Source organism: Lutjanus erythropterus, chromosome 7 (genome assembly GCF_056507025.1).
Source record: "Lutjanus erythropterus isolate fLutEry1 chromosome 7, fLutEry1.hap2, whole genome shotgun sequence".
NCBI lineage: Eukaryota > Metazoa > Chordata > Actinopteri > Lutjaniformes > Lutjanidae > Lutjanus > Lutjanus erythropterus.
The window spans coordinates 10,617,092-10,640,907 of NC_139323.1; the positions used below are offsets into that span (position 1 = coordinate 10,617,092).

Genomic DNA, 23,816 nt, shown 5'->3' on the forward strand with positions numbered 1-23,816 from the left:
GAACACTTACCGATGACACAATGCCTGTACCACTTGGAAGCACTAGAGGACTGAAAATTTCTGCTTAATATGTGTAATGGTGTATGAGTATGATTGTTTTTCTCTGTTACTGTATATTTGACATTTCAGGTGTCAGATTATAACATTTATCTTGAGAAAATATACCTGAAGCGTACCTTATAGTACTTTTTCTTTGGATGTTTTCTTATGTTTAGCCTGTTTTGACTGGAAGCAGCTCATGCATGTAAAAAGTGACACACTGAAATATTTATTTATTTATTCCTTCATTCTTTCACACACCTATCTTATTTGTCACGGACAGTTTGAGGCTTTGTAGTGTGTGCACTTTGACACTGTGTTCCCTTGTTGTTAGTGTATCTCCTTGTAGTGTTTCCACATATACTTATGTCACCGTCCTACTGTAATGACAGGAATGCCCTTCACATGTTTTGGCCGTCACAACACTGAGACACTTTGATTTAAGCTTCTCTTAAGGCGGAATAAATTTGCATCAGTCAAGCACACATGTAATGAGGTACATGTAGCGACACATTACATTTTATTTATCAGTGCTGGTTTGTCATATGCTTTCCAGCGAACACCGAGGTCAAACGGTCAGCCGCTGCTTTGTTGTCAAGGACAAATTCAAACAAAAGAAATGTACACAGTTTGCCCATTTAGAACCCAGATTGTGAGATAAAACATTGTGTTTTTCTCTTTGACGGTGACAGTTAGTTGAGGAATGTTGGCTTCAATTGTTTTCAGCTTCTGCTGCTGTCACAGGCATGACACTGGTATGCTGGCCTCTTTTATTCTTTATAAAAGGTCAAAGCTGTAGGCAGCTATTTTTTGCAGTGGATATTTTACTCTTCAGGGCTCTGACGCCACAAGTGTGCGATTGTGTGCTGCTGCAGCTTATCTCCGAGAGCTGCCACAACTGCATCAAGATGACACCCTGGCTCTGTAATTATAGGGCTTGGTGGTGTTTAACTTTTTCCTCTCTGTTTGTTTTATATGCTGCTATTCACTTTGATTGCTTTGTTGCTGCACGGAGCAGAGATGTTGCCACAGCGCCGGTGGCTCCCATTGACCTTAAGGTCAATCTGGCAGCAGGTTCTGAGTTTTGACAGGGGCAGCCAACTGTGGAGAGAGGAGCACGCCTTCGGGCGCTCAATGTGTTCCGTCAATGTTTGTTAGTCAAATAAACTGCATAGTATCACCCCTTTGTCTTTTATTAACAGGGTGAACCAATGACAAATTTAGTTTGAGCCAAGAAGCTGTGACAGTCAATGTATCCTGCCTCTTTACATCATCAAGTCCTAGTAACAATGCTAAAAGGCTTACCATCAACTGCTGTCGTTGCACATTATCCCTCTGCCCAATAACATGTGCGAGCTCACACACACACACACACACACACACACACACACACATACAAACACAAACACAAACACACACAGCCTCCGAGAGAACAGTTACACTTGCCAATCTCTGGGATTGATGACATCGACATACTGTAAGCGATGGACGTTTTCAACTGTGCAGTATTTCACCTCCTGAAGCAGGAGGGGTCACAAGTGCATGAAAACCTCATTACAGGGATGAGTCAGGGACGTGTGTGGTGCGAGACTGGCCCGTAGTACTGCAGGAGGTGAATGAAACAATTAGTTTCTGCTGTGTGAGAGCTACAAAACACACATTTCCCTGTTTTGTAAAGATAGCCTGCAGAAGTGCCACGATCGGTGACTCTCGGGGACTTTTCTTTTTTCACACAGTAGCCCAGAAAATGACTTTTTAGTTGCATCAGTGAGTAATACGCCCTACTTTATATGATGTTGTTACATCATACTAGAAATATTACATACTTTTTTTTCCTCAAACCCAGTTTTTTTAGGTGATTACATAACCATGAATTTTGAAACATGGACTTAATGTTCATCTACATTGTCTTCGGGTTGTCTTGGTGGTAAAACCAAAGCGTACGCATGTCATGTACTGTATCTGAGTGCTACCTGACTCATTCTGCTCATTCTACATCTCTCCCTGCATTTTAAGTGTCTGGAATCTCTTTATGTACGTCACAGACTGAAGAAATTACTTAGTTACTGTGTAGAGACAAATGGATAAAGATCTACACTCTTTTTAGGGCTAATAAATTAGAGCAATGCTGTTTATGTTTTATTTTTGTGAAATCTAACATTTTTGGTGTATAGTGTCACTTGGATTACCAAAAGGTCAAGCACTGCACAGTAGGACTCATGATAGCAACTTTGCTGACATTTGAAATTTTTTACATATCTTTTTTAACAATTATTTTTTGATTTGTTTGAAATACAACTTGACTAATAAATCAGCCCATTATGGCTCAAATGGCAGTGTCACTGTTATATTGTCCACTGGAGAGCACCGACAAATTGATTTTTTATGCTGTTATATGTCCTATTAAATGTTTATCTTGGTCACAGCAGTTTTTTTATTTTAGATCGAAGGGATCCTTATCAAGGTATTGAGCTAATTTATTATCATCATACAACACAGGGTTACACAACGAAATGAGTTGTAGTTCCTTCATGCTACATGCTACATGCACATATGATACAGATGATTAATTAAATTAAGAACAGGATAAAAATATAAATAATTAAAAAATAATATACAATTATTTACATGCATATATATATATCCTTATATACCCAGAAAATAATTCAGTAGTGCATTTTTTCAATTTGTGGCAGGATGAATATCAAGAAAAGTAACAAGACGATGATGGTAGTATGGCCGACATCTTCATATAAACAGTTCAACATCTGTGGAAACATTTTCCATCAGCTTTGACCCCGTTTGTGCACAAAACATAATCAGTGAAACACAGAGTTGTGTCCTTCCACCCCGTTTCCTGCCGGAGTCTTACGCGTTGTAACTTGTCCAGTTCAGAACTGGTCTGCGCATCAAGTGCAACAGTTTAGCCGGGAGCAGTGGATCAGCTGATTTCCTGTTGCTTCCACTTTGGCAGTTTAGCATAAAACATAAGCCAGGAGCAGCCTTCAGTCTAAGCTGGGATAGCATGGCTCTTACCCCTGCCTCCTCCCCTCCTGGGGTGGTCCTCAGCATTGCGTCCAGCTGATCTGGCCGAGTGTTGAAAGATACCAACTGCATTGTTGATTTTCTCGAGGTCCACTGCTCTGTAATCCAGACCCCATGCTTCCTTTTCCAATGCCTTCGAGTATATTTCTGCTATAGGTGATACACGGTTCAACAATAAAGCCAAAAATAATAACAGATTAAAAGATCGAAGTAGTGAAATTTGAAGATATCAAGATTGTTTGTATGTGTTAAAAAAATATTATCAGCAGATAGACTGTTCTGTTGTGTATCAGTGTTTCCTTTTCAGGCCAGTTATGTAAAAATTATAAACTGTTCAAACATTAGAAGCCACAGAACAAATACCATAGCTGTGATATTATCAAGAGAACCTCTTGGAGACTTGGTAACTGATTTTGTAGAAATGTTGACTTTTTATTTCAGTTTCAAAAGCCTCATGAGTTTTCTTTTCCGCAGCAGTGCCAGTAATCCTGAATCTAAACTGTTCACACATCCTCAGATAATGTTAGTGTGTTTGATTTTCCATTCTTTTACTCTCTGACTCTCTTGTGTGAAGTTTTAAATATTTTTATGTTATTCATTTTAATGTGACTGTCCAGTGTCGCAGTAATACTACAGATCTGAAGAAACACTTGGGTAACGACCATGTCAAGCCAGATGCATCCATATAGAAAAACAGACGTAGCAGCACAAGTCAGATTTCCATCCAAATGTTGTCTGAGGTGAACTAAATTTCCTCAAACTCTGCAAATGAAAGTGCAGATTAATGTGTATTTCCTAGATCCTACACACTGGTCCGTTAAGTCACATTCTCAACTTTTGAGATCAATTTTGTTTTAATTATAAAAGAAATAAACTTTAAACGTTTCAAGCATTCATGTTTAATTTTTTAATGCAGGAATTTAAAATGTAAATGTAAAAGCATTTAAAGATGGCTGCAGTGAGAGCTGCTTTTTTTTTTAAATACACCTGGCCAGTGGACCATAAAGAATAAATTGGGGCACCAGAATGCATATTAATTAAATTAAAGCAACACTTCTCAAAAGACAGAAAGCAAATGCATTTCCATGTAATACCATGATATAATCAGTAGTGATAATACCGCTCACAGTGGTAGTATTTTAGGACAAATGTGATACAGGGCACCCATGAAACATTCATTCTAATTTATATGGCGTGGGGGAAGACATTGCTGAAATATTCACTTGTTAAAGGCGCGGGTTGTCATGCAACTATCACTTGAAGGAGAAAGAAGAATCAGATATGCAGATATAAGATAGGCAGAGCGCAGAGTTCCCAATATGTGTATAACATATTTTATCTGCAAACGGGAAAGATAGTTGAAAACAGCTAGAGGTCTCGCCATGTTCCACAGAGACATTGTTTAATCATATTTAATGAGCCTTATCTTGAACTATTTTAGGAAGAGAATTGATACCCTCAATTGCATGACTGTATTGAGGCTGACGGATTGTTAAATGTGACTATTGTGCCTGATTGTGCAGAGACAAGATGACTGAAAGTGGAGGGAAGATTAGTGCATGCTTTGAGTGTTGACTGGGAATTCTTCCATGGTCATAGCATAAGTGCTGAAATAGACAGATGCAAATGGACTGTAGAGCCAACAGTCGAGAGCGTTGGCTTTGTATGAATAAGGAGCAGGAGAAAGTTGAGTGAAAAATATCCAAGGTCTTAGATGAGTCTGAAAAGATGCAGAACTTCTTCCTCTTTAGGGGTTTTCCCCAAGCTTGCTTAAAAAAAAATCCCCCCACCCTCGTGGTTTGAAATGCAAAGTTAACAGTTTTACTCAGCCCCCCAAGGCTTGTATAGTCTCTCCTAATCTTTTTTAATGTGTCAAAAGGCTTTCTTGAGAGTCTCTGTGAAATTTCACACTTAAGTTGTTTGCAAAGTCAGTCTGAATTACAGTGTAGAGTGAGGGTTAACTTTTCTGAAGGCGTTAGGGAAAACTTTTTGTGAGAACTGTGTGTGTTTTGTTTGTGTATGGAGGGGGTTTTGGAGACAACAGCACGGTATACATGCAGACTGATGCTATATGTTAGGTGGGACTTGAACTAAATTTCAAACTGTGCCTGACACGAACAGGTCAGATAAAACAAGAAGACTGAATCATTGATTATGTCATCTAATTATTGGTACACATGTAAATGAGCCTCACCATCATTAAGTAAGCCCCGTGGGTTTAATTAGCACTGCCAATAATTCAAAATCAACACTTTTACAAAATGATTTGGTCCAAATAAACCTGAGCAATAAAACCATCATGATATGTATTGGGAATAGGGCCTGACTGATACTTGCTGATACCGATATTCGGGAGTATTCTTTATACAGAATATAGAATATAAACATAAGAATACATGTTTTGTAATGATCCCTCAAAGTGGTTCAGAATTGTTACAAAGATATGTAACAGAGACAGGATATTTTACAGTTAAACAGTAAATTTTATTGCTTTATTGTAGGATATCAGGGCTCTGAAACACTACCACAACCCTATTTTTTAATAATTATAAATAACTTTAAATAAAAAAAAAACACAAATAAAGCAAGACACATGTTTTCTCCTGGTCATTTAGTAATACTTCCTCTCAGTAATTATGGATATGTGCTGAAACGAAACATGTCATCATGAGAAAGTTTTTCAGTTGTATCACCCAGCCTTATGTCCAAATCAGTCTCAGATTTTGGGACAACATTTGAAAGTTTCTTGTCAACATACAAAGTTCAAGAGAAACACTGATTTTGTGCAGTAACAAGATAGTTTTGTGAATTTTTAAAATAACGATTTCTTTTAAAAAATGTATAATGGTTGTGGTAATAAATTTGATGTCATAATAACATCAAAAATATCTTGTTATAACATGAAATGCATCATTTGTAGTGAAGATTTTTTGTCATGGTGGCAGCACTATGCCAAAATACACTGACTTTGGAAACATTACATAAATAATGTAATATTCATTTCCACTGTGTCACCCAGCCTGCACCACACTGCATACAGTAAAATAAAATTACTTACATTAAACTACAAGAAAAAAAGCATCTCATCCCTCTTAATTGACGCAACATACTCTGAATTTCTCCAGTTTGCTCAAAATAAATCCTGTTGTGAATGTGGCTGCTTGGTGGAAGATAGACAGTGACGGGACAAGAAGCAATGGCTTAATAGCCAGGTCTTGCTCCTAAAGGAGTAAGGGACATTATCATTATGAATTGTCCATGCCCTACCTATCAAACTCTTCCCTGAGTACTCATGACATAATCTCAGACCATGGTCATTAACATTGACAGGTCAAAGGCACGCAGCCACTAAAACGATGGCTAAGTTAATATGAAAATCTTCCCTTCTGCTCAGACATTTTGTTCAGATTGTACGCATTTGATTAGTTCCATCACCCTCAGAAAGGGGTGAATCCATTCTCTTAATGTAATTTGTGGAAAATGTACCATGACAGTGTAATTATTTTGAGGGGGCCAATTTGCATTTCCAGTGCTCGGCTAACTAAATGCTACTGTAGGTTCTAAGGCCTTAAAGATAAATTAATAATCTAGAGTATTTAAAACCCATGAAACATTTAAATTAAGTAATTTCACTTCCTAAAGGGCATACTGGAGATTTTTCCATACATATGCAGACAGACACACTTTTTAAATAAACATCAGCACTAATCACTGAGACAGAAATCAGAGTGAGAGCTGAAAATATTTTCTGGAGCTTTTAATGGTTCCTTAGGGGCTCCCCTCTGACTTAGATTAGATGGGATTTAGACAAAGTTGATGCATGCACCTCTTTTACCAAAACTTGGAATTCTTTTTTATCTCAGTACATTATGGGAATCACAGGCAAAATTTTACTGGATACTTTTTTTTTTACTGATAGAATTACAGCACAAGTGTTTTTATTCAATTTAAAAAAGAAATTACTGTACAAAGGAGTGCAGCAGAGCAGCAAAAACAGCTATTTGGGGCATTGCTGTGCAGCAGGCTTTGATCAACTTTTAAGGGAAATCGATTGGAATTGTTGCTCTGCCCCAATTTAGAAGACATCTCATCAAACTGAGTTGCAAAGGGTCTAAAGACTACAAGTGTTCATTTTTGTTCCCCTAGTGCTGCAAATTTAGTAATTGACTCTGATTTTTGGCTTCAGGCAATAACCTAATAAGGCCATCCAAGGTTAATGATAGACCCTTTTTAGACTGGCTGAACGTCTGACACCGATATGTAGTGGTAGTGAAAAACAATTATTACTTACATGAGAGACACTCAGGGCAGAAGCCTCTGACATCTGAGTGAAACGTTGTTATTCTGTGTGGTATTCGCCGCTGTATTTTGTTATGGTTATAGCCAGTGCGTCAGATGCCACAGTTGTTCAGACGGTGAGAATCCCAGCAGCGGATTGTGTTGCTGCTCTGCAGCCGCCTCTTCCCAGGAACACCAGCGCCACAAATCTCCGTGATTTAACGTCTTTCCCGTCCAAACAGCTGGAGTCAGCACAAGTGTCATGTGCCATTGCCAATCCGCTGTCATGGCGTCCTCTGCCGAACAATTTATCGCTTCCCCTCCTGCTTTATTAGCCATAGATTATGGGTGGTCGTGGACAGTGCAGAGCCTCTGCTGTCGAGGTAGCTTTGTAATTGAGTCTGGGGAGGCAGGGTGGATAATCATTTGAGTGTAAACCACGGTATCAGTAAATAGCTGTTGAATACAACTATTCAGCAGGGTTTTGTTTCATTTGTTTATCAGGTTTCCAGTTTGTCCTGTTCCTCTTACTTGCTAGTTACCATGCTTTTTAGCCATGTTAGTGGCATGTCTGTCAGTCAGCCCGCCACTTTAGACTGAAATATCTAAACAACTATTTGATTGATTTCCATCATATTTTTTACACACATTCATGATCCCAGAGGATGGATCTGACTGATTCTGATGATCTCCTTACTTTTCCTCTAGTGCCACCAGAAGGTTAAAGTATTCTTGTATCCTGTGATCAGGGCTGCAATAGGGGGTAAACACTGTATACGTACCTTTTTTAAAATACAAATACAATAGAGTTTACTCACCATTTTATGATGTTTTACTTACTTGTCATTGCACACAACCTCACAACTGGCCCCCTTCTCTCCCTTCTCTCCCTCCCTGAATACATGGGACATGGTATAATGAACTGAAGCTGCAGCACTGACCATGGAAGCAGTGCTCAACTGCACAGGCATCACACTGCTCCTCTCATCTGTTTAAAAATAAATACCTAATTATACCAGACTCAATGTGACGCAGCAGAGTGACCTTATTGGTGTTTTAATATTTTAAATCAATAAAATTAATGTGAATCCAAGATCCACAATGTTTTTGGAACATTTGGAACTGCATTTCCAATGATGGTGGATATTAACTAGCTTATTTTGACAATGACTTGATGTTGTATACAGAGGAGAGATGCAGGCGCTGATCAACAGGGACATGGTTTTGTGGACAGTGTGAATAGTTTTGTAAATAGTTTTGACAGTTGACATTTCTAATCCAGTAAGTGGAATAATGTACAATTGAATATTAATATTGATTACTTAGCTATACAGGTTTGTACTCCTCACAGTGCACCAATTAAACATCAACATCAACATCAACAACAACAACAATGATGATGATGATAATATTGCTGATAATAATAAAATTGTGTATTTATAATGATATATAATTTGGTTGTAGAGGTTCTAGTCTTATATTCTTTTATGAGCAACTGAAGTTAACAGTCTATCCACCATTTTTTAATAACCACCTTAGACACCTGCTGCAGATGTTTGTAGTTTATTCACCTATTTTTTCAGCCCTGCAATTTATATCTACAGGATGGATTTACACAAAATGTGCCACAGACATTCATAGTTCTCAGATGATAAATGAATCCAAAAGACTTTCATCTAGCACCATCATTATGTAAAAAATTTCAAATTGTCCAATACTGAAGTTTATTATCAAATAACTGCCAAACTAATGACCCTCCCATCAGCCTCAGCTGCATTTTGTGTTTATTGTTAATTAGCTAACGTCAGCATGCTAACACATCAAATTAAGATGGTGAACATGGTAAAATCATAGCTGCTTAACATTAGCGTGTTTGGATTTTCATGTATTGTGTTTAGATGTGTAAAATTAAAAGCTTTGTCCTTAACTGTCCATTCCAGTCCATAGAGTCCAGTGTGTCTTACACTGAGCAGTGGTGCGGTTTATTCATTTGGTTGCTTTAACGTTAAGTTTCTGCTGTTTTTCAGAACTCCGGGTCCTCGGCGACCTCCACCCCCAGCGCTCCAGTGACTGGTTACAAACGCATGGTCATTCCAACCCAGCCACCTCTGACTGCAACCAAGAAGTCGACGCCCAAACCTCAGGCTCCTGGGGGAGTCTCGTCTATCCCCCCTTCCTCTGCCAGCCCTGTGGCCAAGCCTCAGAGCCACACAGCTCCTCAGCCTGTCCCGGCGTCCTACGCTACAGCCTCAACCCCGAGCCAGCCTACCTTCAATGTCCAGGTGAGGTCGGCCCAGCCCGGCCCCCAGCATCAGGCCCCAGCCGGGCACCACTTTGGCCAGCAGCCCATTCGCAGCCCCGCACAGGTGCAGTACATGCCTGCCCAGCCCAAAGGCCCCGACTTTGCCTATGGACCACCACAGCCTGGCTTCTCCCCGATGACTCAGGGCGGGTATCAAGATCAGCACCATCCAGGAGCACCGCAAATGGGTGGCTCCAGGAGACCTGAGCTGGCCCCCGCCCAAGCATACCAACCTCCAGGCCCCAAAAAGACCTACATCACAGACGTGCCACCAAGTCTGGCTCCCTACACCTCTGGACCAGCTGTTCCACCAAAGGTAAGGATGGTTTTTGTTTTACGTACAACATACTCACTTACTATTAATTTTAGTTATTGCAAACTGGGAAAAAATGCATTAATTGTGGCTAAGTCAACAATTAGTGCACGCATTTATCCATCCACCCTTCCATCCATCTATCCATCCATCCATCATTTTTTTCGTCCTCTGGACTGGTGCAATTGGGCTAACCAGACTAGCCCAGACATCCATTTTCCCAGCCATGTTTCCCAGCTCCCTCTGGAGAATCCCGAGGCGTTCCCAGGGCCGGCTGGGATATTTAATCCCTCCAGCGTGTTCTGGGTTTGCCCTGGGGCTTCCTCACAGTTGGATATCCTGGAATACGTCCACAGGGAGGAGTCTGGGAGGCGTCCTGATTGGATGCCTGAACCACTCTTGTCAAAAGCAAAGCGTAGCAGTCCTTCTTCAAACCTCTCTGGGATATTTGAGCCCCTCTTTCTCAAAGTCTGAGCCCAGACACCATGGGAAGATAGCTAGTTTTGGCACCTTGTACTTAAAAGTCTCTCCTTTTAGTCGCGATAAATTTTATAACAATATTTAAGGGTCTGAACATGTAGAATCAGAAGGTAAATAAAGAGCTTTGGTTTACTTTAAATAACTTAAACCATCTGCATGACTTACACACTTCATTTACTTCTGTTGAGGTCATGCTGTATTTTATTGTCATGAATATGATCCAAAGCTTTTTAAACTCCTTCACCTGCATCTGCAACTTGTTCTCAACAATAAACCATGGCCTGAGGTGGAGAACTCAGAAGGTCAGCCTGGTACTGCCAAGCTAAGCCAATCCTCGTCAGTTCTTCTTTCTTTGTGGCTTCTTTGTAGTCATGTTATATACTGTTTGATGAAGTAAAAATATGTGTGTGTGTAGTTGTGCAATAGTGCAAGTATGTGCACAAGATAGTGGTGTCAGTATATGGTCTTTAGTCTTATGCACATTTAGGTGTGTGTATGTTTGTGTATACAGTATGCATACATTTGTGCAGCATCAGATGGCAATGCATTGGGGAGCTGCTTGCCATCTTTCGTTGAAATGCTCAGAATAAACAGTTGTTTTAACCTTTATGAATTTTTGAAAGATCTCCTCTGTAGGGGATTTACACCATCTGATTTCATTTGTCTCATAAAAAGGAGCTCATATTCATGTGTAAATATATCTACCCACTGCGCATTGTGAACCTAAGCTTATAGCTTTATGGTGATATTTAATTTGAATTTCATTGTTAAAAAAATTCAATGTGTCCAAAGTTCTAAAGGTAAAAATGAGATTCTGTATGCACAGCTATGATTTGTCGAGATTAAATGATCTAAAAGTTTAAACAGTTTACCATTTTTTTCATTCCCATCCCCCAATCAGTGTTTATGCAATCATAGCTCCGTAACTGTAGCTTTGCACCAAGCTTTGGATTTTGCAAAATGCTGAACCAAAAAAAAAAAACAAGCAAAAGTAAAAGAAATAGATTAAACAGCATTTATCTGAGCATGTCTGGCTAACTTACTGAGCTGACTACCTACAGTAGTAACAGTTACTTCCAAGTAGTTTCCAAGTCCAGGGAGCACATCATTAGCTTTATGGATTTACTTTTGTAATGTCAAAAATGAATAGTGGTGGAAAGAGTACTGGAAATCTGTAGTCAAGTACAATTACTGTTACATTGCTAAAATATTATTCAATTACAAGTAAATATACTGGTGTTAGAAACATACTTAAGTAAAAGTACAAAATATAGTTAGTATTAGTTACTTTTAACCACTGATGTCATGTCACGTCTTCAAACTAGGTTTGCAAATTTTGTGCATTTTTCTTAACCAATAGTTGAAAATCAACTATCAATCATTAATAATTTCTAAGATACAAAATGTGTTATTAATTATTAATGGCAATTAATTGATTAATGATTCATCATTAACATCCTTACTCCAGCATTTTGTCTTGTTTTCTGTCTGTATGTCTTTGTTTTCACTGGTCCATTTGTGATCAGAACACCTTATTGGCTACGAAAATGCAGATGAAAGGTTTGGATAGTAATTCAAATTGTACTCAAATTGCTCAAATTGTAATTCAACTATGATTTTAAAAGTAACTAAGTAGATTACACCTTGTAATGCATGCTTAAGTACGAGTCAAAGTACAGACTTGAAAATCTAGTCATAAAAGTACGACCTCCGTCTTTTAGCCATCAAGCACATTTTTATGGCCTTGATTCCACAGAGGACGTTGCGTCTACAATGCAGTTTTTATCCATCCTCCACACTGTTTCATGCCTCACCAGAAGCATTTAAGAAGAGTGTTTTGTCTGCCTGATTTTGTTGACCTGCTCTGATTTTCTTTTTTGATTTGGACATTTTTCCTCAATTGATGTTTTAGATCACCTCCGATGAAAATACAGTTGGCATTGAAGTGTTAGTCACTGAATAAAACTTTGTGGCCTTAGTTCATGTGCTCCAGGATTCTTGGGCCTATTTTCCAAGTACTTTCTGTGACAAGAGTATCCTGCCCTTGAGAGCACCAAACAGGCAGTTCTTTGTGAGTCGCTTGACACACATCTAACCTCTTCCTTCATCATCGACAATTTCAAGCAAAGCCCCAAGGAAATAAAAAATAAAAACATAAAAAAGACTCTGGTGGAATCATAAGCATCATCTAGAGTGGTCATGATCAGTTGTGCCTAGAGGAATCAAGCAGTTTAGATCCCCATTAAAAAGTCAGCCGGACACTTTATTTTCAAACAACTTATGGAGCAAGCGTCAGCTAAGTTAGAAAGCTAGTTACAGCTGATAAAGTCTTCTTGTGACACCTGACAAAGTCACTGGCCTCTGTCTACCTGTGTCTGAAATCAGGGACTCATTGTTTCAAAACTCACAGAGAATTTGACGTGATAAATCTGTCACTGTTATCATTGTAAACTTAATTTGTGCTGTAAGAGAAAAGAAAGTTTGATAGGAATAGCAGCAGTAAATAAGGGGACAAGTCTTAGCAGAGACTGGATCAGACTGGATTGTCTTCTCAATTTCTGTCTTTTGGACCAGGGGCCTCATTACAGGAAAAGAAAATCAAATTCTCCTGTCTTAATTTTCCAAAAAAGGAAAAATTCTATCTTCCTATAATGGACACAGTTCCTAAACTCATGGCCATGTCTTATCCTGTCTCAGACCTTATATATTATCCTAACTACAGCTGTAAACGTCTGTCTCATTTCACTTGTCACTTTTTTTTATTATTTAATGTGCAAAGACAATTACAGAACAAGTGAAGACAAGTGCGTAGACAACTCAAACAGGATTAGACAATAGACCAACACAAAAGTAAAGGACAAATAAGTAGAGTGGAATAAAACAAATAACATAGAAACAAAACAAAGTTCAATTTTAGTTTTGATGAGTCAGAAGAATTAATTGTGTCTTGGAGGAGAGGAAACGCCACCTTTTTGGAAAAGTTACTGACCTTGGCAGTCAATATATGCCCATTAATACGTGGTCCAGTAAAATTTAAAGCATTATCATACAGTTTAAGTAGCATGTCAGTCATAATATTTTGGGTTGATGTTGTTCCCAATCGTCATTGTACCCTGATGCTGCCATTTCTGACAGCTGTTTTGAGTTTAGGACAGGGTCTATGCCATCCTAACTTCTTCTGTTAGGATGCTTTTTTTTTCATCATACATTCATCATCATTTTTATTTAAATTTCTGGATGTTTTCCTAAATGCATTTAGGAAACAGGTTTCTGTAATATCCCAAATCATGAATGTCATCCTAAGCTGAGATCAGATCAGACTTAGGAAGTTCCTGTATTGGGGTTTCTATAAAACATTTTTGAACAATTTTATTTATTTAATAGTCCATTCTTAAATGTTATCATTGGTGTGTCATGTCTAGCTAAAAAAAAAAACAGATTTCTAATAAGGTTAAGTAAGCATCACATTGTGGTATGAGACTGTCTCACGCCTGGTCTCAAGTCTTCAAAAGCGCTGCAAGACGTTGGACCTTTTTATAGAACTGTACATGACTGAGAAGAATTACAAAATACTGTTGTCCCTTAGAAGAGAGTAGTCAAAGCCACAGAGACAGCTATTCTAATCTCAATATATCCAGCCGTCGACAATCTCTGGAAAGTGAAAGGCCCTTGAGTTTTGTTTAATTCAAGGATTTTATGCTGGTTCAAAATACAAACTGGGCCTCCCAGCCTGTGGGAATAGCTCATCAAGGACTGTATTTTACTAAATACAAATTAGCTTCAACATTGCAGCGAGTATCTTAAAAATAAGTCTAATTATATTTGTTCAGAACAAAAGTCTACATTTTGCTTGAAAAGCTCGCTTTGGTCCCAGTATGATACATTATTAAAAAACAAAAGGTGGCGTTTAATAGATTTGTGAGAATCTCTTTGATATCAGATAAAAGCAAATCACTAATTTTACAGATATAGTGTACGCTATATATATATTTGTCTCCGTTTCCCAAGGATATACTGTAGCAGGATAATGGGCTCTGTGCCTCCCTCCCCCCCGAATGCTCTGAAACACATCAGGAAACTTAATGCTCCATATGCACTCACATTCAGCTGGATGATGTGCTGTAAATGACTCTGTGGTGTCACATCATGTTTGACCCGACCCCCTCCCTGAAACTTTTGTGTCCAAACCTTAGCTCCAATCAGATTTTTTTTTGTTTATTTGTGCCCAGTATAGCAGATCTTTAATGCCCAAATAAACGAGACACACTATAAAAGCAAGATTAGACTGAAAGCAAAATCTGCCAACTTTGCCTTTATGAACATCACTCTGCTTGACCCTATGTCGTGACATGTTCATAACATTTTACAAATGGTGTTAAATCTACTTAAAAGACGTGGCTTGTGTCTCTTTTAATCTGTTGTGTAAATAAACCAAAACATAGTCAATTAATGGAACTATTTACATATTTGTCATAATTATCTTAGAGTTAATGGTGACTTTATGTAATACCCGAGACTTTCTCAGTAGGGGGTCTGTGACTTTGATTGAGGACTTTATTCAAGAGATCATTTCACATAATTGAGGGTATTCATAGAAGGTCAGTGTCATTAGAAGTCCAAGATGAACTCCTTGGATGAAATTCTATGATCTAGACTTGTTCTCATTAGCTTTGCTGCTCTGCCCCCCACCTCACCCCCTGCCAGCCGGCACCCAATCCCCCAACGTGTCGTTACTCACACGTAAAGTGAAGGTGTAAAAACAGCTTCTCACATCAACAGGCTCCAAGGACGCTTAATTACCCAAATCCACAAGTGTTTGATCTCTATTGTAGTCCAAAAAATTAACAGATTTCATGGCTGCCGGTTAACGCACCAATTTCCACGAGTCTCTCCGTCTTTCCCGAAATTGGAGAAAAGCTAAGCTGGATGATGACTTGTGTTATTGCTGAGCTTGAGTGACGTTTGACAGGGGAGGATTATTTTGAACCGCTCAATCCCTGCAGCCAGTTAAAGCCCCCTCGAAGGTCAATGATGGTTTCAACTGTCAAACATGTTTAAATATCTGACATTTCTCTGCCTTCTGGCCCCGGCCACTTTGCCTTTTGACCTGCGCAAGAACATTTGCATATGGTGCCATCAGCATGTGTCCAAAGATCATCTTTACATACGTGTGACCTGGAGTAAACCACTAGTAATCTCCCAAAATTCCACCTGTCTCCAACTGAATGCAGTTAGCAACACCTGTGAAAATCCATCAAAACAGGCAAATCACTGTCTGTATAAACAATACTGTAATACTACTAAGATTATCTTTGACAGTGCATTATGTGATTAATTCTGTATTTAAATGGTAGTTTCTGTTTTTTAAATAATCTATTTTCACTAACACATGCAACTGAAATGCATCATAAACACCAGTTCATTCTTGCTTCTTCCATAGGAATCTTCATGGAAAATGCAACATGCTAAAAAACAAATAAATACAAGTTATTTATACAGCACATTTTAAAGAACAATAGTAGTAATGGTGAGATAAAACTATAGTGCTGCGTGATAAATTGTAATTGTTTTGATGATGTTTAATGGAGTCTGAACCAAACAAACATTTTTTCTGACGTGGAGAACAAGATTTTGGGTCAGGGCATCTCAGCAGCACTGCAGTACGTCATTATTATGCTGTTTTGTCCCCATCAAATAATGCAGCTTCTGTGATTTGGATATTGCACTTGGCCATTTTGCAATTTTCAATAATACTTGTGCAGCCCGAGAAATAATTAGAAAATGATGATTAAAACAGTTACAATAAAGTCAGAAAACTTTGGCGCCACCAATGTCAATGGCCAGATTACAGGTTTTTAGTTTGATATTAAATGAAATAAGGCACCCAGACTACATAAGAGACTGTTAATAATGCAAGCACTGGGACCGGGGGGGGTAATTATAAGGATCTCTGACTTGGAGTCATTTGAGTGCAGGAATTTTTTTAGACATGGAGTTCTTAATATCAGCAAGGCAAGACATAATACAGGACTTGTAGTACCAGGCAATATGAAGCACCGAGGGCATGACTTATTTTTGTAGCCCAACCTGGAAGTTAGCATCGCTCTGGGTCCCTCAACAAAAAGCAAATACGATTTTTCCACTGGTTTTTGGACTAGAGCAGAAAATACGGTCTGCAGCAAACAAAAGTTTCTGATATTTACACTGCTACTTTTGTTCTCCAGAAGTAAAAAGCTGATGTTAGAATATAAATGAACTACACTACCATCTCATGACTCAATGTCACCGCCACTGAGTGACTAGTGTTTGACGTGATGATGTTTAATGTCCTCGCCAGCCACTGTAGTCTCATTTAGCCACTCGTTAGGAACCCCCTTTTTGAAGACAAACCATGGACCTAAAACCCATTTTAAAAAAAAGCCCAATGAATTTGAGACGAGGGAACCTGAAGTGCTTGTATGCTAGCTCATTCCTGGGTTTTATGACTCATTCCTTCAGCCTTCTTTTTGGACATACAGTTGTGTACAGCTGATATTGTCATATCAGCAGAGGATAATATTACTACATTTGTAGAAGATGTGCCCCACAGGTTTCATATAAACAGGAAGTAAGAGAGGACCAGGGATAGATCCCTGGGGGTCTCCACAAAAAGAAAAGATTCAGCATTGATAATAGTTAATGGTTTTGTTTTACTATGTAATTCTTATTCCTCAGTGTCTGACTATTACAGGAGCTACTTCAAAACAGCTGTTCTTTCACGTGCACAAGAGCCACTTATATTTATGTCTGGAAAGGCGAGCAGGTCAAGCACTTGCTGTGTTTACATCATACACGATGCCTTCTCCTCAGGTGATTGACCTCGGCCGCCCTACCCTCAAGAACTCTGAGCAGCTCTTAAAAAAGCAAGCTGACGGAGCGCAGGGTTACCAGCTCTGCTCCAGATTACCAGAGAGGATTCTTCGCTTGGTGCAGGGTTACCATGTGTAACTACAAAGTGAGAGCCCAGGGCTTCGACAAGATGAAGACATGTTATCTGCAGCCCTGTGATCTTCTCTCTGTGTAGATGCACCTTGAAACAAATTGCACTTTGTTCTACACCAAACAAACAAAACTGTTTTCGTGAACTATGTATTGATAGATAAATAGTCCCATATTCCTTTATTGTATAGATGTTTGTTATAGTCTTTTTTTTTTTTTTTTTTTTAAAAAAAAAGGAAATTGATTCAGATCAGTGACTGATAATAATACACATTCACTATCTTTTTTCTGACATGATGCATTTTCATTTCTCTCACAGCACTATCGAACCATTACCTTGAAAGCTCATCCACATATTTTTGTGTGTTTTTCTACCATCTTATCTACAGAATTTCCCTCCGGCTACAAGAAAAAGAAATAAATACTTCCTTAAGAATCCTAAGGAATTTTAGAGATCTATTTTTACTGAACCCTAAAGTGTTAACACAACATCAGAAAAAAAAACAGCCTTAAATTCCCACTGTGTAGCTGAACACTTTTGTTTATTTGTTATTCAAATGCCACCGTGTTCAAAGGACAAAATCATAATTTCTATTTCTGTGTCGCAATTTCTGCCAAATTAATGTACAGTGGAGCTTTCAGAAAAATGACACCACTAAAATAGGCTTTTAGAGTGTGTGTGTGTGTGTGTGTGTGTGTGTGTGTGTGTGTGTGTGTGTGTGTGTGTGTGTGTGTCTGTCTGTGCCTGTGTGCGTGTGTGTGCCTGTCTGTGCCTCTGTGTGTGTGTGTGTGTGTGTGTGTGTGTGTGTGTGTGTGTGTGTGTGTGTGTGTGTGTACGCAGTTTGGGTGAAAGATACAAGTAATGAACCTGAAAATATAATTAGAACAGATTCCGTGCAGTTTCTCAGACACTGATATTTTCTTTACAGCACAATTAAAAACAAAATGAGTCATGATTGTGAACAAGCACACCCACTCATATCTAAGTATGAATACTCCAATTACACCTGTGAGCCACTCTGCCCTTTCAACGTTTTCTTAGTTTCTTCTCACACTGTTCAAGAAATCAAGACCATACAAAGAATAAAAACACTCTTCACACTGATTCATTCTATAGTAATTATTCACCTGACGTTAATAGCTTCAGAAAATCACATATCTCTGCGTTAATACTTCACATGAATAATGAATCGTGAAGCCCAGTATGTCCAAATCTGTGGTGTTTACTGTTCATGTCATATTTTGTTACCAAAAAAAAAACAAAAAACAGGATGCATAACTTTCTCTGCCTTCAAATTGAACTGTTGATACACTCTGCACTGTAGAGTTTTCTTGTAAACAAAGTTTGTTTGCATCGAGTGTTCCTCCTCACAACACTTTGTATACATCCTCAAGGCCTGACAAATATGTTGAATCCTCCTCTGTCCTTTTGAACTTTCCTGTTTCATTTTCAAAAAAGTGGTCAATGACGCTGTGATTTCTGCATGTCCTCATCACGATAGCAACAGAAGTCCTTCTTTAAAAAAAAAAAAAAAAAAGCAAAAGTAAATTACATTAAAAAAAAAAAACAACATTTGTCAGGAGTTGGGATCCCTTTTTAAAAATACCCCCTTTTTTCCATGCAGTGAATACCACAGCAGTGGGTCATTCAAGTTGACTCCTCTTGTAAACACAGAAAATACAACCCCACTTGAAGGCATCATTTTCTATACACATAAACATCATGGATATGTTTTTCACTCAAAGCTGCAACAGGCGTCGAGTGGGGATGTGCATTACAATTTGTTGTTGATGTTTTCAAACTAGCCTGTGAACTTTGTGAGGCTTCAAAATATCAATAGTGAGTTGGAGGGAAATTTTTGGGGTTGGGGCAAAATCTGTCAAGTGCAAGAATTTAGAGACAGGAATCAAAAACTGTCATTATACATTCACAAAGCGGATACAACTACTAGCCTTATTCTAATTGCTTAAATTGGAAAAGATGATATACGTAGTGGAAATATTTAGATAAAAATAATATTGTCATAGTCATTGGAATAGGAGTCCATGCAGAGGCCCTGTTACACGCTGCAGAAAAAGCCAGTTAAATCCTCTCACCTTGCCTGCTCATGTCAGTTTGGAATATTAAATCTATTGGCAGATATCAGTTGACTGATTTATGCCTTGTAACCATGCAGCACACATTCTCCTCCAGAGTCATTATACCTCTAATGCAGGTCAGACTGTGTGACAGGGATCGGCTGGATTCCTCCAGCACTGCACATGTACGAGCCACTGTGTATAATTAGTCCGGTGCCTACAACCGTGTTGCTGGAGGACATGGGGTTCGGTGGTGGTCCACACTGGCTCTGGTTACTGAATGCTTCATAGGCGAAAGGTCAGACCTCCAGACCTGATCCTTGAGGTCAATGATGGAAAGTGGATCTCCTTATGTTTCATTTTGTTCATGCCACCGCATCGGAAAGCTTCCTTCCAGTAGCTGCTACCAGGCTTTGAACAGGCCTGTAATGAATCTCAAATGCAAATATAGCCACGAGCGACAAAAAAAACGAATTAGGCCCATTAAGGGTAACAGGAGCATTAGTAGTATTGATAAATATGTAGAGTATTATGTTAAAGTGATTCATTTTTGGACCTTTTGCAAATATGGAAATAATTAGTTAAAAGTTATATTAGATATATAGGTAATTTATTCTCACTATGTTTATGGTCAGATACCATGTGTGTCAAGTACAGTGTGTATTTGTCATCAGAAAAGTGTCACAAGGGTTTGGGAATTACAGCTGTATTTAAGTTAGATTGATAGAAAGGGTTTTCATGGTAAAGCCATTTTGAGGATTTCTAAATTAATGAAACGATTAATAATTCATTAAGACCTTTAATTATTTACTAGAGTTTTTGACCACAAGAAAACCCCTTTTACACTGGACAAAAAACCCACAAACACCCACTAACGTGTGGTTTTTGCCTGCATTTATTCACGGGTCAGATAACTCTGCAGTGGTCAAAACATGACACCTGGGTAGACATGCTAAATTTTGTCTCTTTTTCAGTGGAGTTAATGAAGGTTGGCTGCTTCTGTCGGTAACTTCTGCAGTTGTTTTGCTCCTTCTCCAAACACGTGCTGGTTTGGTTTGACTCGGTTTGCACCTGCATGAATGTGTACTTTTTTGTGAAGCGCTCATCTGTAGTTGAACGCCTGAATAGTGGATAAGCATTTTACTTCTTAGAAAATTCCTCACAATAAAAATCCTTTTATTTTGTTATTTCTAAGCTTTTATTATCAAGCAGCACAATCAGGAAATGTTCTTCATCAGTACCTTAACATGACTCCAGCAATACGATAGCCAGCTGAAACAGTAAAATAAAGCGGATACCTGAAAGTACAGACAGCGACTCAGGAGAGAACCTAAAATTCAAACAACAGCCTCATTTAGAAGCTACAAAAATACTTTGAGCTGAACACACAGAGACACTTTTAAAAGTAACTTGCTTGCTGCTGTCCTGCACAAACAAGAGCAGAGTCTGATTTCCAGCACACATCAGAAAAAAAAGTGGCAAACGGGTTAATCGGCAAAAGGGTCAATCTCCTATTTTTAATGGGTTTACCCGTATTTAAAAAACCTGCACGACACATGCTGTAGCCAAGTGTTGAAGGCTATTCAACTGATAGACAGTTGGTGATGATAATGTACCAAAAAGTATAGTAGTAATGAGCAACACTTTTTTTGTGTGTTTCCAAGAAAACTCCAGTGTACCTTTAATATTATGTAGTATCAGAACTGACTGCATCTCCATCTTTAGAGAAACTGTCACCTTTGCATTGCATACACAGGCATAGTGGTTTGGTTTATTCACACAGTGAACTGCAACAGAGCCACCTATGTTAAGTCAAAATGTCAGCTGTAAAAAAAAAAAACAGCTGTTGACTGGCACATTTTTAGTGTTGTATGATGCCCAAATATGTTTTTTCGTTTGTTTGTTTTTGTTTTGAAGAAATGTAATGAAAGGTGGTTATCTAAAAAGCCACGTCCAGCCTCACAGTAGTCATCTGATGTAGGTGGTGTGTAGTAGGGTTAAAGGCTTTCTGGTATTTGGAAAATCTTTCCCTGTAATTCTTGAGTTTTCTCACCATAAATTAAATATTGTTTTAAACATAGAAATTAAATCATGAAAATTTGATTATTATAATCTCATAATGTTATTCTTTCATACTCATTGGTGTATGTGGCAGTAAAAAAAAATCATCTTAAAAAAAACACACTGCGAACTGTTTTTCAAGATGGAAAGCATAAAAAAAGAAAAGAAGTTACTTGTCTTAATATGTCTAAGTGATTATTGGGGAGTGTATGACAAGTGTACACATGCAAAAACATTCAGGTTCTCAAAGGTATGTTTTCTGAGGAAAAAGTCTTTGGCAAGAATTCCTGAAATACCAGGATCTTACTTCCTGGCATTCAACCCAAGTGTATTTTCCAAATTACATTAAATTAAGCACATAAAACATTCTCCAACTAAAGGGTTTCAGTGTGTACAGCTAAACCCTTAATCATCTATAAAACCTTACAAAGTGAGTTATTTTCAATTTAAATGAAGACTAGGTCAGCAGTTTGACTAAGAAATGCTAATTTTTGTACATTGCCACCTTGGCTTCACTCAAAAATTAAGGGCTGCATTGTCCTTTGTATTATTCATTTTTGTTAGTTTGTTGATTGGCGGGTTTATTTGGTCAGGGGTAACCCTCAGTACATCAGAAGTCTTTGTCACAGAACCGTTCATAAATAATAGGCCCTGCCACCCTCCACTCCTCTTACCCCCTCTGAGACGAACAGCAAGGCTGGTAAATAACTGGCTGGATCGATACCTGTCATTGCAGTTCAGTGAGCCCCAGCAATCTAAAATGTCTGAGCAGTTTGTTTATTTTCTTGTTTTCAAACTCTCCTTGCTGGCCCGTAGTGAAGAGATGCAGAGATTATTCTGCAGCTTTAAATGTGGTTAATTTATGACAATGTGGCGTGCTGGGTGAGAGTTGGTCGCATGACACAAAAATTCATTATTTCATGTAGCCTTTATTTTATCAGGAAGTTCCCACTGAGATACATATTTCTTCTGCCAAGAAATCCTGCTCAATATGGGCAGCAAAAAAATAAAATGATGCATATGAAAGTACAGACAACGGGCATCAATCAGATAACAAAACATACATCACAAAAAACAAAACAAAACATATGAATACACAAAAAAAGACATAAAACATCACAGAAACATACAAAAACACAATAAACAGAACAGAGATTGTACAGTACACAAAAACACACCAAGACACAATAACAAGATACAAAACATATATGCATCAGAGGTAGAGATGTTAATGATTAATTGATAATCCATTAATCACCATTAAAATTGTAACCAATTAAAAATGTATTAATTGATGATTAATTGATAGTCTAGAAACGACAGTAATTGCACCTCATTATTTTGTGGAAGCATTTGTTGAACCTGGAAATTCAAACTTAAAATTAGAAAATGAGAATTGGCAGAGACCTCTTTCCATTGAGAAAATAAGAATGAGAAAAAACAGGATCATTTTGTATCTTAATAATTATTAATGATTATTTAATTGTTAGTATTTTCAACTATTGGTTGAGGGAAATGCAAAGAATTTGTGACACAAATCAGGGCCTGAAAAGAATCGTGCCACTTATGGAGCAGCTGTGTTGATAAGTTTTCTGACACATTTAGACTGGTTGATTTTAAAGTATTTGAACCTGTTTTTGTGATAGAGTGAAAAGTCGAAAAGTAAAAAGAGGTCTGTAAAGAATTCATTTAATGAATTTGCTTTGGTTGATGAAAAAAGCACAGGTCAGTGGAGTGACACTGACTGTGTTACTGTGTTGATCCGAGCCTTTTGCGCTCTGTGAAGGTTTAAAGTTGTCTTCATCAGTCAGACACCAGGCAGCTATAACCACCTGCACAAACAGTGGCCCCTGCTGGCTCCTTGTGGACATGGTCTCCTGTCAGTTCCAACACCTCTCTGCACACAAACAAGTTTTCTTTGTTTTTTTGACTGTTGCTGAAACTAGATTCCTCTCTGCCCTCTTTAACATCCTCCTCTGTCCACAAAGCGACTCTTATCCGCTCCTGGCTCAGAATCCATGAGACGTGTGCACTTTCTAAACATTTTTTCTCATCAAGGGAAGCGTCCCTCAGCAGATCAAGGCCTTGTGTTTTGTTGGCTCTGGCATTTTTGCGGCAGTGTTTGGTCAGAAGATATCCTTCAGGGTGTCATTCAGTTAAACCATGTAGTTGTTAAGGTGGAAAATGAAGTATACATCGTGGTTTGCTTAGGAGGCAAAATTACACAGGAGATGGACAACA

At 38.3% G+C, this 23,816-nt stretch overlaps 1 protein-coding gene across 3 annotated transcripts in view; it reads left to right on the forward strand.

The window, feature by feature from the left end:
• Nucleotides 1–23,816, forward strand: part of lpp (LIM domain containing preferred translocation partner in lipoma) — a 189,790-nt gene that overhangs the window by 106,637 nt on the left and 59,337 nt on the right. For all 3 annotated transcript variants that reach the window (XM_084722644.1, XM_084722645.1, XM_084722646.1), the window contains one exon: nt 9,390–9,980. In XM_084722644.1, the coding sequence (XP_084578770.1) occupies nt 9,390–9,980 (591 nt within the window). The remainder of the gene's footprint in view (nt 1–9,389; nt 9,981–23,816) is intronic.